Here is a 16114-nt window from a genome sequence, read left to right as displayed (position 1 = left end):
CTGACACTAACTGACACTGATACAATTAAATAAAAAATCCTGACCTTTGACCCTGACCTTTGGCCCTGACTTTGACCCAAACACTAACCCTGGCACTGAACTAGATCAAACCTTGATATAGTTATTTTTTCTCTATTTTTTATGTTATTATTTAATATTTATTTATTTATCTTTTTTAACAGTTTTTTTTCCCTCTATGCAAGGAGAGAGAGAGATACAATGTATCTCTCTCCTCCATTCACAGAGAAAGAAAAAACAAGGGGGTCAGGCTGTATAGTGACTAATCCCTGTTATAGCCAATCAGCGGATATCACAGCGATCATGTGACCCAGAATTGGGAGTATCAGGTGAGGCCGCATATTTGTGTTGCATCGGCATCAAGGGGTTAAGGGCATTTAGCTGTGGTATTTAGCAATGGTGCATGAGGTTTTGGCATTTAGCTGTGACTGGAGGGCACAGGCACACCATCCAACTCTGCTGCTGGCAGCCTGTCAAGCTACATAAGAGTTTGAAAGGCCATTCCTAGTTGTGGTTTTGGGTGAGGGGCTCTCGTGAAGGCAAGGATCTCTAACTGATCTAGGAGCAGTATACCCTAGAGTCGATAAAAGGTCAGTGAGAGATGGAGCGTGACACAGAACCAGGTAAATCTATGTAGGAGGGGATTGCGGATCAGGATCTATAGTGGCCTTATATTAAGTCAAGGAATATGTGTCTTGTTTACCAAAATGATATGTGTGCCTATCAGGATCATTCAAAAAAAAAAAAAAAAGTCAAGAGAGCGTGAGTGAAAGTGCAAATGATAGTGCGAGTTTGTGGGAAAGGAGGATACATAGGAAGATAGCAGAAAGAAGGAGAGGTGGGAAGAGTCGCAGGCAGGAGGTGACTAAGAGGGGGATAGGGGCAGGAAGAAGGGCTAAGGAGGGGGGAAAAAGGGGGGGAGGGGCAGGGCATAGGGATAATTCAAAGGGATCGAGGCTGTAATCATGTTGTCAGGAGCCAGGTAAGTGGGCAAGTAACATTTCCTTTATCCAATATTAAGAGAGGCACTCAGTTCCAAGGGGGGAGGTCAAATAGGCAAGTCAATCGAGAAAGCGGACAGGGGTTCCAAGGTCGAGAGCTGTCAAGGAGGAGAGCTCATAATTAAGCGTATTCGGAGGTTGATTGGAAGTAGAGCCAGCAGGCCCAAATGTGAGAAAATTTAGTTGGGTTGTCACGTGATGACTAGATGAGTTCCAATTTGAAATAGAGGCGCCTGGGGATGGAGGTATGGTGGAGGAGTCATTAGGCTGGGGAAAATTCAAGAGGTAGTGAAGAGACTGATGAGGTTATGCAGTAGACCTCCTTCCAAAAAGGTTGACTGGCAGGGCAGGACCACCAAATATGAAGAAGTGAACCATCCTCAGAATCACATCATCAACAAGATTTGGGTTTGGTCAGATTAAAGCGATGAAGCCTAGAGGGGGTCCTATACCAATGGGAGGCCAATTTATATCCATTTTCTTGGGTTGACACATTCAACAAACCTTTACGTGTGTAAGTGAAGATTTGGTTCCAATCCAAGGAAGACAGATCTATCTCCAAGTCTCTCATCCAAGCCCTGCAAGCCAGGAGTGTGAGAGGGGCTTGGTCTCCAAATAGGAGAAGATACATAGTGGAAATCAGTTGTCGTTGTGGTTCCTTTTTGGATCAAAGGGTTTCGAAGGGCGTGAGAGGACGGGTCCATTTGTTGTAGTGGGCTTTGGAGCAGAGAAAGTGTCTAATTTGGAGATAGGCCCAAGAAGGGAAGGCACGATCCATCATGTAGGGGAGTGAGTGAGGCTAGGGTCTTCAACTGGCCATTACAAAAGAAGTGTTCTGCACGAACATGCTAGTGGGGCCAGTGCTCAGCCAGAAAAGATGGGTGCATGCACTGTGGGAAATCCGGATTCATGCACAAGGAGGTAAGAGGGTTAGGGACATCAGAAATGGAGGCAGATTTGCATGCCAACCGAAGGATCTTCAAGGTCGCTCCAATCAGCCGGTGTGTATGAAGCATCGTAGGAGCAGTACCAGCGGAGATGGAGAGAGAGTCCTTGAGGTGAACCCAAGCTTTTGTGGGTGAGTGTACATTCCAGTCGATTATTCGGGTAAAATGACAGGCCCAGTGGTATTTTTGAAGATCGGGGAGCCCTATACCCCCCTTGGATTTGGGGAGGGCTAGTTGAGAGAAGGAAATATGAGGGCATTTAAAACTCCATAGGAACTGTGAGCAAAGTCTTCTACAAAGAGCAAAGAAGGCACGCGATAAATGGATAGGAATGGTCTGGAAGAGGTAAAGAAGGCAGGGAAGGACATTCATTTTAAGGATTACAGCCATCCGAACCAGGAAAAACATGGACGATGCCAATTCGAGAGGTCTTCCTGAATGGCTCGAAGGGCTGGGATAAAGTTTTGTGCGTAAAGATCTTGGAGAGTGCTAGGGAGCTGTATTCCGAGATAGGTAAGGGCCTCCTTTTCCCATGTGAATGGGAAGTGAGACTTACAAAAAAATGACCACCTCATGAGGAATGGTAATGTTCAGGGCGCAGGATTTGGAGAAGTTGATTTTAAGATTGGAGAGGAATTGTAAGGAATGAAAGTCTTTTAAAAGGTTGGGTAAAGTGGTTCTGGGTTCCGATAGGAAGAGTAGGATGTCGTCCACATAGGCGGCAATTTTATGTGTGTGTCCTGCAACAGAAATTCCCTTGATATTGGGGTTCGAGCAGAGCATATGAAGCAGAGGTTCTAAAGTTAGAACAAAAAGAATTGGTGACAGGGGGCACCCTTGACGTGTGCCATTTGTAAGAGGGAAGGGTCTCGACAGGTGGCCGTTAACCCAGACTTGGGCTGTTGGGCAGGGCCATTATGTGGTTAAGCATATTTCCTATTAGGCCTACTGAGCATAAGGAGGCCTTTAGGTAGTCCCAGCCCACCCTGTCAAAGGCCTTCTTGGCATCTAGAGAAAGGAGAAAGCCAGGTTGTTGAGAAGTGCGGAGGAAATGGAGAATGTTTAGGGCCATAGTAGTGTTGTCTCTCGCTTCCCTCCCAGAGATAAAACTGACTTGGTCTAGATTGACCAGAGAGGGGAGTGGCGGGAGAAGTTGGTTGGCCAAGATTTTTGCATAAAGTTTGACATCAACATTCAGGAGTGAAATTGGCCTATAGCTGGTAACTGAGGTCGCATCCTTTCCCCCTTTGGGAATAACAGTGATGTGTGCTTCCAGGAGCCGATCTGGAGGGGCAGAGGGGGAGTTTAAGGAATTGAAAGCCTCAAGACAAGGATAGTGTAAGACATCTATAAAAGTCTTATAATAGGCCACATAAAGACCATCAGAGCCTGGGCTTTTGCCAGGTTTCATTTGTTTGAGGGCTAGAAGTAGCTTATCCAAAGAGATGTTTCATTCCAGGTCCTGTGCAAAGTCTTCTGAAATTGCAGGAGGGCTATAGAGATGTAGGAACTCCTAGATCAGGGTGGATCTAGATTTATCTGATTTAGTCGGGGGACGTTCCGGGGGAAGGTTGTAGAGGGCGGTATAATACCGCTCAAAGTGGGAGGCAATATCAATGTTTGAGGTGGCCAAGGAGCCGTCAGCACCCTGAATTTTGTGGACTGTCAAGTTTGCTTTTTTTTGCTCGGAGGGCTCTTGTGTCAGGGAGCAAGGAGCCAGACACACAAAGAGGTGCAATTAAAGGTAGGTTTATTATACAAAAACAAGACAGAGTCTATGCAAGTCCAACAGCAACAGTGGATGACTTGGTAGAACAGTAGCCAGGGAGGATGGTCGCCAGAGCCGGGGTCAGAAGCCAGGAAGGATGATCGCCAGAGCCGGGGTTAGAAGCCAGGAAGGATGGTCGCTAGAGCCGGGGTCAGAAGCCAGGAAGGATGGTCGCCAGAGCCGGGGTCAGAAGCCAGGGAGGAGTCTTGCCAAAGCCGAGTCGGTATCCAGGAGAGCAATGAGAACCTAAACAGGAGCTTGCTGCTGTGCAACAGACAGGACACGAATGCAATGGACAGCTACAAACAGCAGACTTATATGTGATAAGCCTCAGGGAGAGGAGCCGCAGGGGGCTGAAAGCATAAAGGATCCCACAATGCTTTGCAGACACCTAAGATGGATGTCAGCCAATGGAGCAGCACAAGCCCTGAGGAAAGGTAGGACCTTGACATCTTGCCAGGAATCTACCACTCTTTGTTTGTATACTCATAGAAGAGCTTCTGAGAGACCATACATCTGCGTTTGACTGTCTTACCGAGCTCCGACAACAGCTGTGAGTGGGTGGTCGTGAGTTCTGCTAAGGTCATTTGGGCCTGGGTGTGTTTATAAGCTTTTTCGGGAAAACTGATTCGGTCCAGTAAGAGCTTTATGGACACCTTCGGAACAGCAACATTGTCAGTTTGGGTGGAGGGGAGTGTTGGATGTACTAGCAAATTTAGATACACTAATATTTGAAGCCAAGCTACAGTTGCAGTTACAGCAACAGGTTTTTTTTTCTTTTGGAATAAAGTTTTTACACAAATAAATAAAGGCTGGTCATTGTAAGCACCCCCATCAGCATTAAAGGGTTTGTCGCAACCCTCTAACTGCTATATCTGCAGGACAGCTTGTGCTGTTGAAAAACAGACTTACTGGCCAGATCACCAGCTGAAAATAAAGGTAAGAAAGCCTAAAAAAGAAAATAAATGCGCCCATTAGCCATCTAAGAATTAGTATACTTCAATACAATAAATGTTTGCTTTTGGGTTTAATACCGCTTTATGCTATTCATGATTTTTTTTTATTTTTAACTGGAGCTCTGCTGGAATTTTCAGCTTTCACTAGAATCTTTAAACATATGTATACCACCAAAACAATAATGCATAAAATTTCTCCTACTACTGTTCTTTATTACAAATAGTTTAATGATAGGTCTTTTTAGGATAGTGTTTCACTGCAATGGGATTTTGAATCTGTAAACCAATATAGCCTTGTATGGTACTCAATACCCCAGCGTTAGTACAAACACTTGTTTTCATCATCGCCAACAACATTAGCCTAAATGTTCTTGTTCTAACCTGGATCTGTTTTTTTTTTTTCTCTGAGATACTAATAATCCATAATACAGTCATTTATATTCACGAATAAGTGTTCTCATCCCTTATGTATTCATCTAAGAAAAAGTACAACAAGGTTTCTATGGATACAAAAACCCATTACCTTTGAATAAAGAATGAAAAAGTTTGACTTAAAATGTATGCTATTTATTATAGTAAGAATTCAATGGCCTTCAGGAGGTTTTATAACTGCAGTCATTTTTCAGTGTCACAACTGACCCACCACAGCACTAGCTCAAACCTGAGCAAGATGAGGACTGAAGATTTATGTCATTTTCTTTTGCATGTTTTACATTAAGGGGGGAAAAAGGTAACAAAATAATGGACGGAAATTGCTGTAATGTGTCCAATTGTGGCCAAACAATAAAACCTGTGAAGGAGAACCGCATATAGGCGTACCACATTGATTGGGTTAAAGTAGATCTAAACCCAATCACGAAAGTCTTAGATACATTCTAACGTGTTAATGCAATTTCAAAAGTTGTTTTCAATATTTTAAGGGCTCATATAAACTGGTGTCACTGTCAAACGTATGCTTTTGACATTTAATTGCAGCACAGCTCAAACAGATGTGTTTCAGCGTAAAAAATGCATTTGACCTGCTTTGCTTGCATTCCAAATGCATATGCAATAGGAAATGCTGTGTTCAGAGACTCAGACCCAGCTTCCATTATCTTTTGCATGTTTTACAATAATGGGGAAAAAAGGTAACAAAATAATTGATGGAAATCGCTATAGGTTCCTCTTGCTCCATTTGCTCCATGCAGCATTTCTAGGCATACAGGATTTTGTTTTTAAACTGATGCAAATGCAGTCCATTGTTTTCAATGTGATCAGTAAAAAAATACAAAAATCTGCTCTGCCAGCCAGTATAGTTACCTATTTTTTATTTCAGGTACTTATATAGCACTATCAATTTACACAGCACTTTACATATATATTAAACATTCACATCAGCTCCTGCCCTCAAGGAGCTTACAAACTAAAGTCCCTAACTCACATACATACTAAGGCCAATTAACCTACCAGCAAGTCTTTGGCATGTGGGAGGAAACCAGAGCAGAACATACAAACTCCACACTGGGAGTGCCATGGTTAGGATTCGAACCAATGACCTAAGTGCTGCTAGGTGGAAATGCTAACTACTTAGCCACTGTGCAGCCATAAACACACAAACACACTCTTATGTCATACTCCCTTGATCAAAATTAAGTTGGAAATTTTTTGTGTCTTTGTATGCATAAGTACTATACAGTCCATCCTTGCGTTTTTTCTGCCAGAAATGTCTGATGTTCATATATCAGTACAGTGTGCAAGGTCTGACTTTTTCTCTTTCAGTAGCTGCACTTTTGTAGGTTGGTGATTAAGAAGTAAAAAGCACCTCTATGTTAGCCTATGTGTCCATGCACACATACAATATATTGCCAAAAGTATTGGGACACCTGCCTTTACACGCACATGAACTTTAATGGCATCCCAGTCTTAGTCTGTAGGGTTCAATATTGAGTTGGCCCACCCTTTGCAGCTACAACAGCCTCAACCCTTCTGGGAAGGCTGTCCACAAGGTTTAGGAGTGTGTCTATGGGAATGTTTGACCTTTCTTCCAGAATTGCATTTGTGAGGTCAAGCACTGATGTTGGACGAAAAGGCCTGGCTCGCAGTTTCCACTCTAATTCATCCCAAAGGTGTTCTATCAGGTTGAGGTCAGGACTCTGTGCAGGCCAGTCATGTTCCTGCACCCCAAACTCGCTCATCCATGTCTTTATGGACCTTGCTTTGTGCACTGGTGCGCAGTCATGTTGGAACAGGAAGGGGCCATCACCAAACTGTTCCCACAAAGTTGGGAGCTTGAAATTGTCCAAAATGGCTTGGTATGCTGACGCTTTAAGAGTTCCCTTCACTGGAACAAACGGACCAAGCCCAACCCCTTAAAGACAATCTCTCACCATAATACCCCCTACACCAAATTTCAAACTTGGCATAATGCAGTCAGGCAAGCACTGTTCTCCTGGCAACCGCCAAACCCAAACACATCCATCAGATTGCCAGACAAAGAGACGTGATTCGTCACTTCAGAGAACACGTCTCCACTGCTCTAGGGTCCAGTGGCGTCGTGCTTTACATCACTGCATCCGATGCTTTGCATTGCTTTTGGTGATGTAAGGCTTGGATTCAGCTGCTTGGCCATAAAAACCCATTCCATGAAGCTCTCTATGCAGTGATGTTGTGCTAATCTGAAGGCCACTTGAAGTTTGGAGGTGTGCGCTTCAGCATGCACTGATCACGCTCTGTCATTTCACGTGGCATACCACTTCCTGTTGTTGTTCTCAGTTGCATCCACTTTGTTATATTACCACTAACAGTTGACCAAGGAATATCTAGTAGCAAGGAAATTTCACAGATGGACTTATTACACAGGTGGCAACCTTATCGCAGTACCACACTTGAATTCGCTGAGCTCCTGAGAGTGACCCATAATTTCACAAATGTTTGTAGAAGCAGTCTGCATGTGTAGGTGCTTGATTTTATACACCTGTGGCCATGGAGGTGATTGGAACACCTGAATCCAATGATTCGGAGGGGTGTCCAAATACTTTCGGCAACATAGTGTAGGTACTTACAGGCATATTAGAAAAGGAGCGTTTACAGGCTGGAAAAAAAAATCACCAGCACATTCAGGAGCAGTAAAAATACTTGACACACCTAAATGTGCTTAAACGCTAAACATATTTAGTTCTTGAGTGTTCATTCATTTCAATTCCAGTGGAATCCATTATTGTGCAAATGCTTGATGTGCCTAAATGTGCATACAATATGTGGCTTTAGGTGCATTATAAGTAGCTTTTTCCTGCCAAGAGTAAAAAGGAGTTTAGAGGAGAAACTGTAAGGCCCTATACACGAGACCTCTAAGTACTTCAAATAAATAAAACATGAATTGTCTCTGTATGGAGGGAGCCATCTTAGTTGAGGTAGGTTGTTGCTACTTTATTTTATAACTGTCCCCCTGATTGCCAAGTGTCTGATAACTGGTGAAGGAATATTCAAGAGGCAACAACAAAGGTGTAGGAAGCATAGATCTACATAATGATCACAGTAGAAGCCAGGGGATCCTTGCACTGCAGGTTGTCAGGTACAGTTTTCCATTTGGCAAGGAGAACAATAAGCAGCATAGTAGTGACAACACTAAATCTTACCCCCGATTTGCTGAGAACCAGCAGTAAGAGGCAGCAGTGGTCTAAATCTTACACTGGAGATGTTTAGTTAGGAGATTTTAGTCATAAGTATACACTGCTAATTTTCAGGACAAATTCAACAAAAAATGTAAACTTTTCAGGGTACCACTTAGGCACAATCATCTCTAAATGTTTCACACAAGGTAGCAAATTAAATTTTTTTAAAGTGATTCTAAAGGCTTATTTTTTTACAGAAAAAATAACAAACATGTCTATACTTACCTGCTGTGTGCAGTGGTTTTGCACAGTGCAGCCTGAATCTTCCTTTTCTCGGGTCCCCCACAGGCACTCTTGCAGCTTGCTATGCTATGGGGGCACCCGCTGCTCCTTGTGTCCATACACACATGGAGCCACGGCTCGACCCTACCTCTTCTCTCTTCTCATTGGTTTACTGACTGTGATTGATAGCAGTGAGAGCCAATGGCTCCTGCTTCTGTCTTAGCCATTGAGAAGAGGGAGTCCCGGGATAGCCAAGACTCCAGTGCACATTGCTGGATCAAGAGGGGGCTTAGGTGAGTATTGGAGGGGCTGGGGGGGATGCTGCACACAGAAAGTTTTTTACCTTCATGCATAGAATGCATGCAACCTTGAGCCTTTAGAACCACTTTAAGCTCAGATTCTCTTTAATGTGAAGTTAAACACATGAAAAACATATATGTGAACTTTTTAACTACAAAATAATTCCGTCTCTCTTGTGATTTACATACCCTTCCTGTACTATGGGTAAGTCCCCTTTTACCATTACAGTTAAAGTATATGTAAACTCTCACCTTGTAAAACAACACATTCAGAGTAAAATAGGAATACAAGGCAAAATCTTGCCATTGGAGGACAGACAAGCTGTTTCCCCAGCACAACCAGAAAACTGACCATGCTGGGATGGATGTGCTCTCATGCCAAGTGCGGTCAGTTTGAAATAGGAAAGCAGAGGGAATGGCAGGATCACCAGGGATTTCACACAAATGAAGAAATACAAAGAGAACAGGATACGTTTTAACACAAGTACATGGTACAGCAGGCACATATCAGGAATATCAAATGTTGGAGTAATAAACACTTTAAGGAATATAGTAGTATAATTTGTCCAATATGCTTTCTGTAAGCTAAAGGGACATCAGCCCTCCTTCTCTCAGCCTAAAGAGTTATAGAAAGCTAATATAAAAATATACAGTATAACCAACTGTGTTCAAAAATACATTACATGACACACATTAAACATTGGAGCTTATTTATACAGCCGTGAATGTGACATTTACCAAATATTCACTGCAGGTGACTCTTCCAGGTGCATGTGTTTTAAATTAGTGGGAATGATTAAATGCCTTGAATGTTTGGTGAATGTCACATTTACTGGTTTGTAAATATTTTCTATATATTTGCCTGAAGTTCATTCTAATAAAAAAACATTGGGTTTTTTTAATAGAATAATACACTTAATTAAATTAGCAAAAAAGTCAAACATTCTATATTTCTCTAAATGATATTATGGACATTTCTGCAAAATAAACCTTTTTTTGACCTCACCCCATGTGTTCCCTGTGTCCACCAAGTACTTTTACGTTTTTTTTGCTCTTTTCTTTCTATTTCAATGGTTTTTATTAAATTTTTTAAACAGTATAAACAGAGGCAATAAAACACGCCCACACAGGGGCTATCAATTGCACAGATAAATAAAATGCAAAATAAAAAAAAAAGGAAAAACAATGCTCTAATACCAACAGAGCAAAAGGTACGCCCATGCAGGGGCTATCAATGGCACATAAGTTACAAAACATTAATGTAACTGATTAAAACAACTAAATGCAGCTGTCCAGTCACACCAAAAACAGAGAGAGAGAGAAAAAGGAAAAGAGAAAAAAAAAAGAAAAAAAGGGGGGGGGGGCAAAGGGCAGGGATTCAAGAGCGCCAATACCGAACGCCATTACATCCCCAGACTAGCCAGGGGGAGTGAGGGAAGGGCATATTGCAACCACGGCTCCCATATTTTCAAAAATTTACGTTGGGAGTCATTGCGGATACTCGACATCTGTTCGTTGAGCATCATAGCGGTCATACGATCCCGCACCCCCTGAAGAGGGACAAACGGACTCTTCCAGGCGTGAGAAATTGTTCTAGTGGCGGATAAAAACAGATAGGAAGCCAACTTCTGCTGGTGAGCCAAGAGGCCCAGTATGGGGCAATGAAGCAAAGCATACCGAGCATCCCGGCGTATGGAGAGATGGAACAAGGTGAAAAGGAGGCCAAATACACGAGACCAAAGACGAAACAGTCTCGGGCATGACCACCAGATATGCAATACATCACCACGATGACCACAACCCCGAAAACATTGATCACTACAGGCAGGGTTAGCCCGGGCCAACCGAGCCAGAACCCAGTACCAACGAAACAATACCTTATAGGCTGCCTCCAGTGTGGTCTTATTAAATGAGCATTTAGCTATGAGTGACCAGGCCTTATTCCAGTCCTCCAGATCCACAGCCACTCCCAGGTCGCGCTCCCACTGAACAACATATGAAAGAGAAGTGTGCGACGAGCGTCTGTTCAGAGCTGCATAAAGAAGGGATAGAAAATGCTGATCCAAACCTGCGGGAAAAGAGGGTTGTTAATAATTGGGAGCAAAGGCAGAAAAGGTGACATCAGACCACCAGAATAACGTACCGAGTCCCAAACTTGTAGGCCATGAAGTAACATCGGACTCAGTGCCATATTGCGCAGGGCAGGGGGAAGCCATAGAAGCGTCGACAGTGCGATAGGGGCACAATTAGATAGTTCCAACAGGACCCAGAGGGGGACGTCGGAAGAGGCGTGCAACATAGACAGTGGGGCAATCTGGCTCGCTTGATAATACTTAGTCACATTAGGCACCCCAAGACCACCCTGAAGTCTATGGGCAAAAAGCGTACTTTTGGATACTCTGGGGTGCTTATCGGCCCAGATAAAACGCATTAACTTCGCCTGAAGCAACCGAAGAAAATGAGGGGGAACCCGCACCGGGAGTGTGCGAAAATAATACAACAATTTCGGCAAGATGGTCATTTTCAACGAATTAACCCGTCCTATCCAAGACAGGTGCGGAAATTGCCAAGAATGCATAAGAGAGGATAGAGAGCTAAGCAATGGATAATAATTCGCAGCAAACAAGGAGTCATAAGTGGGGGTCAAGCGAATGCCTAAGTATTCAAGAGAAGAGGAAGCCCATTTGTAAGGGAAGTGGGATTGTAGGCGTGAAACCAAATCTGAAGCCAAAGTAATATTGAGGGCGACAGTCTTATCCAAGTTGATATGGAGACCCGAACTCAAGGAGAAGCGCTCAAGAACCTGTTGCAAATTAGGAAGCGTCGTCAGGGGGTTAGTAAGAGTCAGGAGGGCATCATCCGCAAAAAGGTTCAGTTTGAATTCCTGTCCCGCGTAAGGAACCCCCGATACATTGCAATCGGTCTGAAGCGCTAAAGCCAGCGGCTCAAGCGCCAGGATTTTTGCTCTTTTCTTTAAATCCTCTAGTACATTTAGAAACATTTCACATACATACATTATTGAGCCACTACTTACCAGTAACGTTATATTCTGTCTTGTCTCCAGTGTAAACCTGGGTTCCATCCATGTATAATCCATACGTGTTTATAGCCCCATTCAACTGTTTAGGGGGCAACCACTGCACAAATAATGAGCTAGAAGATGACATTGCAGTAGGTGGCTGAACACCTTCTGGAGCTGGAATATAATTATACATCATTACCTTTTATTCAAGTAGCATGCTTTTGATGACAAATTACATGATTCATTCTGAAAATTAAAAAAATAAAGATGCCTGGCCTCTAAGCGCACTGACATTCCATAGACTTGAAAGAGATGCACTCATACCGCAGGAGCAATATCCCATTTAACTCAGCACTAGATATTTACCTGCTGAGCTGTCAAAAACATGGGGGCACTACCATTGAAGGTGGTAAGTATGCACCTGTGGGGGTGGGTGGCTCAGTTATGTGTACTTAGGGGGTTAGGGTACTTTTATAAATTTGCTGAAGTAGTCCTTTAAAGTAAGCCTGCTCATTCACCACTGCACACACTTATCACACCGAAAATGAGAATATATAGTGACAAATCGTTTGCATATGCCGGCATTTACTCCCTGCACTGAGTGCTGCAAGACATACATCACGCCAACAGATGGTAATGTGTTGATTAAACCTTTTTTTTAATTAAACTTCCCCAAAAGCAGCCAATCATGACTACAGTGGTATTGATAAATTTAGGTATTTCTATTGAGGAGTACTGTTAATATTACAGCATACAAAGATATTTTAGAGGATTGTGAGCTTCCAATTTTGTAGTAGCAGTTTGGGGAAGATTATTTTCTGTTCCAGAATGGCTGTTGCCCTGTGCACAAAGCTGAATCCATAAAGACATGGCTTGATGAGTTTGCTGTGGAGGAAATCCAGTGGCCTGCACAGAGCCCTGATCTCAACCCTACTGAGTAATTTTGGGAGGAAATGGAATGCCAGCTACGAGCCAGGTCTTTTCACCCAACATCAGTACTTTACCTCACAAAAGTTATTTTAGCTTAATGGGCACAAATTCCCACAGGCACACTCCAATATCAGATGAAAAGCCTTCTCAAAAGAGTGGAGAATGTTATAGTCACAAACGAGCACCAACTCCACATTAATGGTCATGGTTTTGAAATGGGATGTCCAACAAGCTTGTAGGAGTATATAGATTTAATGTTCACAAACGTTTGACCTTACAGTGTGTGCATGTGTGTATGTGTTTTCTTCTCCAACAACCAGTAATGAAAAATGTAAGCCCACCTGGCTCCATTTCAGCAGCTCCGCTGCTGTTAGCATTGGTCTTCCTGACTTCAGGCTTCCTTAGCCATTGCACAGGCCCACTCATGGCCTCCAAAAAAGTTTCTCCGGTCCTCTTAGGTTTGCTCACTCTTTCAGAGACTTCTAGACTTCCTCCAGCCCCCCTGGACTTGCTAGCTGCCTCAGCTTTCTCAACCTCTCAGACCCTCTTTTGGTCTCCCAAGCCCGTGTAGCTGTTCCAATCACCTCCATGGCCACAGATGTATAAAATCAAGCACCTAGGCATGCAGAATGCTTCTACAAACATTTGTGAAAGAACAGGTTGCTCTCAGGAGCTAGGGTGAATTCAAGCGTTGTACCGTGATAGGTTGCCACCTGTGCAAAAAGTCCATCCATGAAATTTCCTTACTAATAAATATTCCACAGTCAGCTGTTAGTGCTATTGTAACAAAGTGGAAGCAACTGAGAACAACAACAACTCGAAGTGGTAGGCCATGTAAAATGACAGAGCGGGGTCAGAGCATGCTAAAGCGCACAGTATGCAAACGTTGCCAACTGTCTGCAGAGTCAATAGCTAAAGACCTCCAAACTTCATGTGACCTTCAGATTAGCACAACAACAGTGCATAGAGAGCTTCATGGAATGAGTTTCCATGGCTGAGCAGCTGCATCCAAGCCTTATATCACCAAGTGCAATGCAAAGCATCAGATGCAGTGGTGTAAAACACTCCGCCACTGGATTCTAGAGCAATGGAGACGTGTTCTCTGGAGTGATGAATCACACTTCTCTGTCTTGAAATCCAATGGATGTGTCTGGGTTTGGTGGTTACCAGGAGAACGGTACTTGCCTGACTGCATTGTGCCAAGTGTAAAGTTTGGTGGAGGGGGGAATATGGTGTAGGGTTGTTTATCAGGGGTTGGGCTTGGTGCCTTAGCTCCAGCGAAGGCCTCAACATACCAAGACATTTTGGACCATTTCATACTCCCAACTTTGTGGGCACAGTTTAAAGATGGCCCCTTTCTGTTCCAACATGACTGTGCACCAGTGCACAAAGCAAGGTCCATAAAGACATGGATGAGCAAGTTTGTGATGGAGAAACTTGACTGGCCTGCATAGAGTCCTGACCTCAACCCGAAAGAACACCTTTGGGATGAATTAGACATCCGACATCAGTGCCTGACCTCACAAATGCACTTCTGAAAGAATGGTCAAACGTTCCCATAGACACACTCCTAAATCATGTGGACAGCCTTTCCTGAAGAGTTGAAGCTGTTATATCTGCAAATGGTGGGCCAACTCTGTATTGAACCCTATGGACTGAGACTGGGATGCCATTAAAGTTCATGTGCGTGTAAAGGCAGGTGTCCCAATACTTTTGGCAATATAGTGTGTATATATATATATATATATATACTGTATATACAGTATATACTATTTATACTGTACATATAAAACAACAAAGCTTCATTGCAAAACCTTCAAAATGTATTGTTGAGTTTGCAAAACACAACAATAATCCACTAGATCAGGGGTGGGTGGGCAACTGTGGCCCTCCAGCTGTTGTAGAACTACAAGTCCCCATGAGGCATTGCAAAACTGACAGTTACATGCATGACTCCCAAAGGCAGAGGCATGATGGGACTTGTAGTTCACCAACAACTGGAGGGCCACAGTTGCCCACCCCTGCACTAGATGCTTCCTCAACCATTAAAATGCTGCAGTGAAACTTTGTTATTAGTTCATGTACATTGGGTCCATGGGGAACTCTGGATTGACAGCACCGATTACTGCAAAGTAGTGAGTGCGCCTAGATTTTTTATGATGCGTGTCTGTGTGTTTGGTGTGTGCATAACAATGGAAAGAATAAATACTGTGTATATAGTATTATTATTGGCTCAGTTAACAACTGAAACTTTGCTGGCCTGGAAAACTTTTCTCCAGTTTCAGTCCCCTTGAATACATTAAAGATTTTAAACCTTTTCTTTAACATTTAGTTAAATAAAGGAAAACTTACATTGATGAAGGCCACAATCTGACATGGCTATGTGTACTATATAGCGCATTAATGGCGGAAAAAAAAGTCCTTTAAAAAATGAGCTATTTAATGCTTGCTCTCCTTAATGCTAATATGCATATTGAAGTAAAGATGCCGCATATGAATTGCAAATATAAGAGTAGAAATCAGGGATTAATGCAGAGGCACTATCCAATGGGCCCTCGTTATGCAGAAATAGATTTTTTCTCCAGAAATCAGATAACACTACTGGGAGTTTGTGTTTTTTACCATGGCACAGAGTAGACACAAAGTCAATGGAGTGGATTTCTATATTATTCCACTATGCTAACAGGCAGAAAATGGATGCAATATGGTGACATACCGCTGGAATCTGCATACCTAAATTCTCCACTCGTGTGATGGCTTTTTAATAAATTGAAATGTTTTTTTCTTAGGGCCAGGGCAGACTGATGAACTGAATGCTAAAAGGGATTTCCAGGAAACATTGCATTGGGATCCTTCCACTCAAAGAGCTCTCCTGTAGCCTGCAGGTTTCATTGCTAGGCAAACTAAATTCCAACCATTGAAAAACATTGGCCTGGTTGGGTGAGTTATGACAATTCTACAAAGATTCTCTAAAAACAGGTGTAGAACTCTAGGTATTAAGGATGAATGAAATTTAATATTTTAGATTTCTTGAAACATTGGCAAAAATAAAAGGATTTTTGTATTCACTGTAAAATCACTTTTGGAGTACATTGAGGGACTCAAAAAGTCTTTAACCTTTGGGTTATACTGTCTACAAGAGGACTGGACACTGGAAAACAAAAAAACGTAGGTCAACCGAGGCTAGACCCTTCCACTACCAACATGCCTCAGTTTTGGAGCAAAGCAGTGCCAACAGCATGATCCTAAACACAGAGGTGTAGGGCCTGTGTCTCTCAATAGACAAGGATTTTATGGTGAG

General features: G+C 42.9%; 1 protein-coding gene across 1 annotated transcript in view; it reads right to left on the bottom strand.

The window, feature by feature from the left end:
- The window catches only part of USH2A (usherin), a 1035348-nt gene that overhangs the window by 554178 nt on the left and 465056 nt on the right, over window positions 1-16114 (bottom strand). Inside the window, exon 31 of the mRNA XM_089684798.1 lies at window positions 11896-12057. Within this exon, the coding sequence (XP_089540924.1) occupies window positions 11896-12057 (162 nt within the window). The remainder of the gene's footprint in view (window positions 1-11895; window positions 12058-16114) is intronic.

The sequence above is a fragment of the Staurois parvus genome, unplaced genomic scaffold (genome assembly GCF_062004578.1).
Source record: "Staurois parvus isolate SC_StPar_1 unplaced genomic scaffold, SC_StPar_1.0 ptg000357l, whole genome shotgun sequence".
NCBI lineage: Eukaryota > Metazoa > Chordata > Amphibia > Anura > Ranidae > Staurois > Staurois parvus.
The sequence above is the reverse complement of the archived record's forward strand: the minus strand, read 5'-3'. Positions and strand labels throughout refer to the sequence as shown.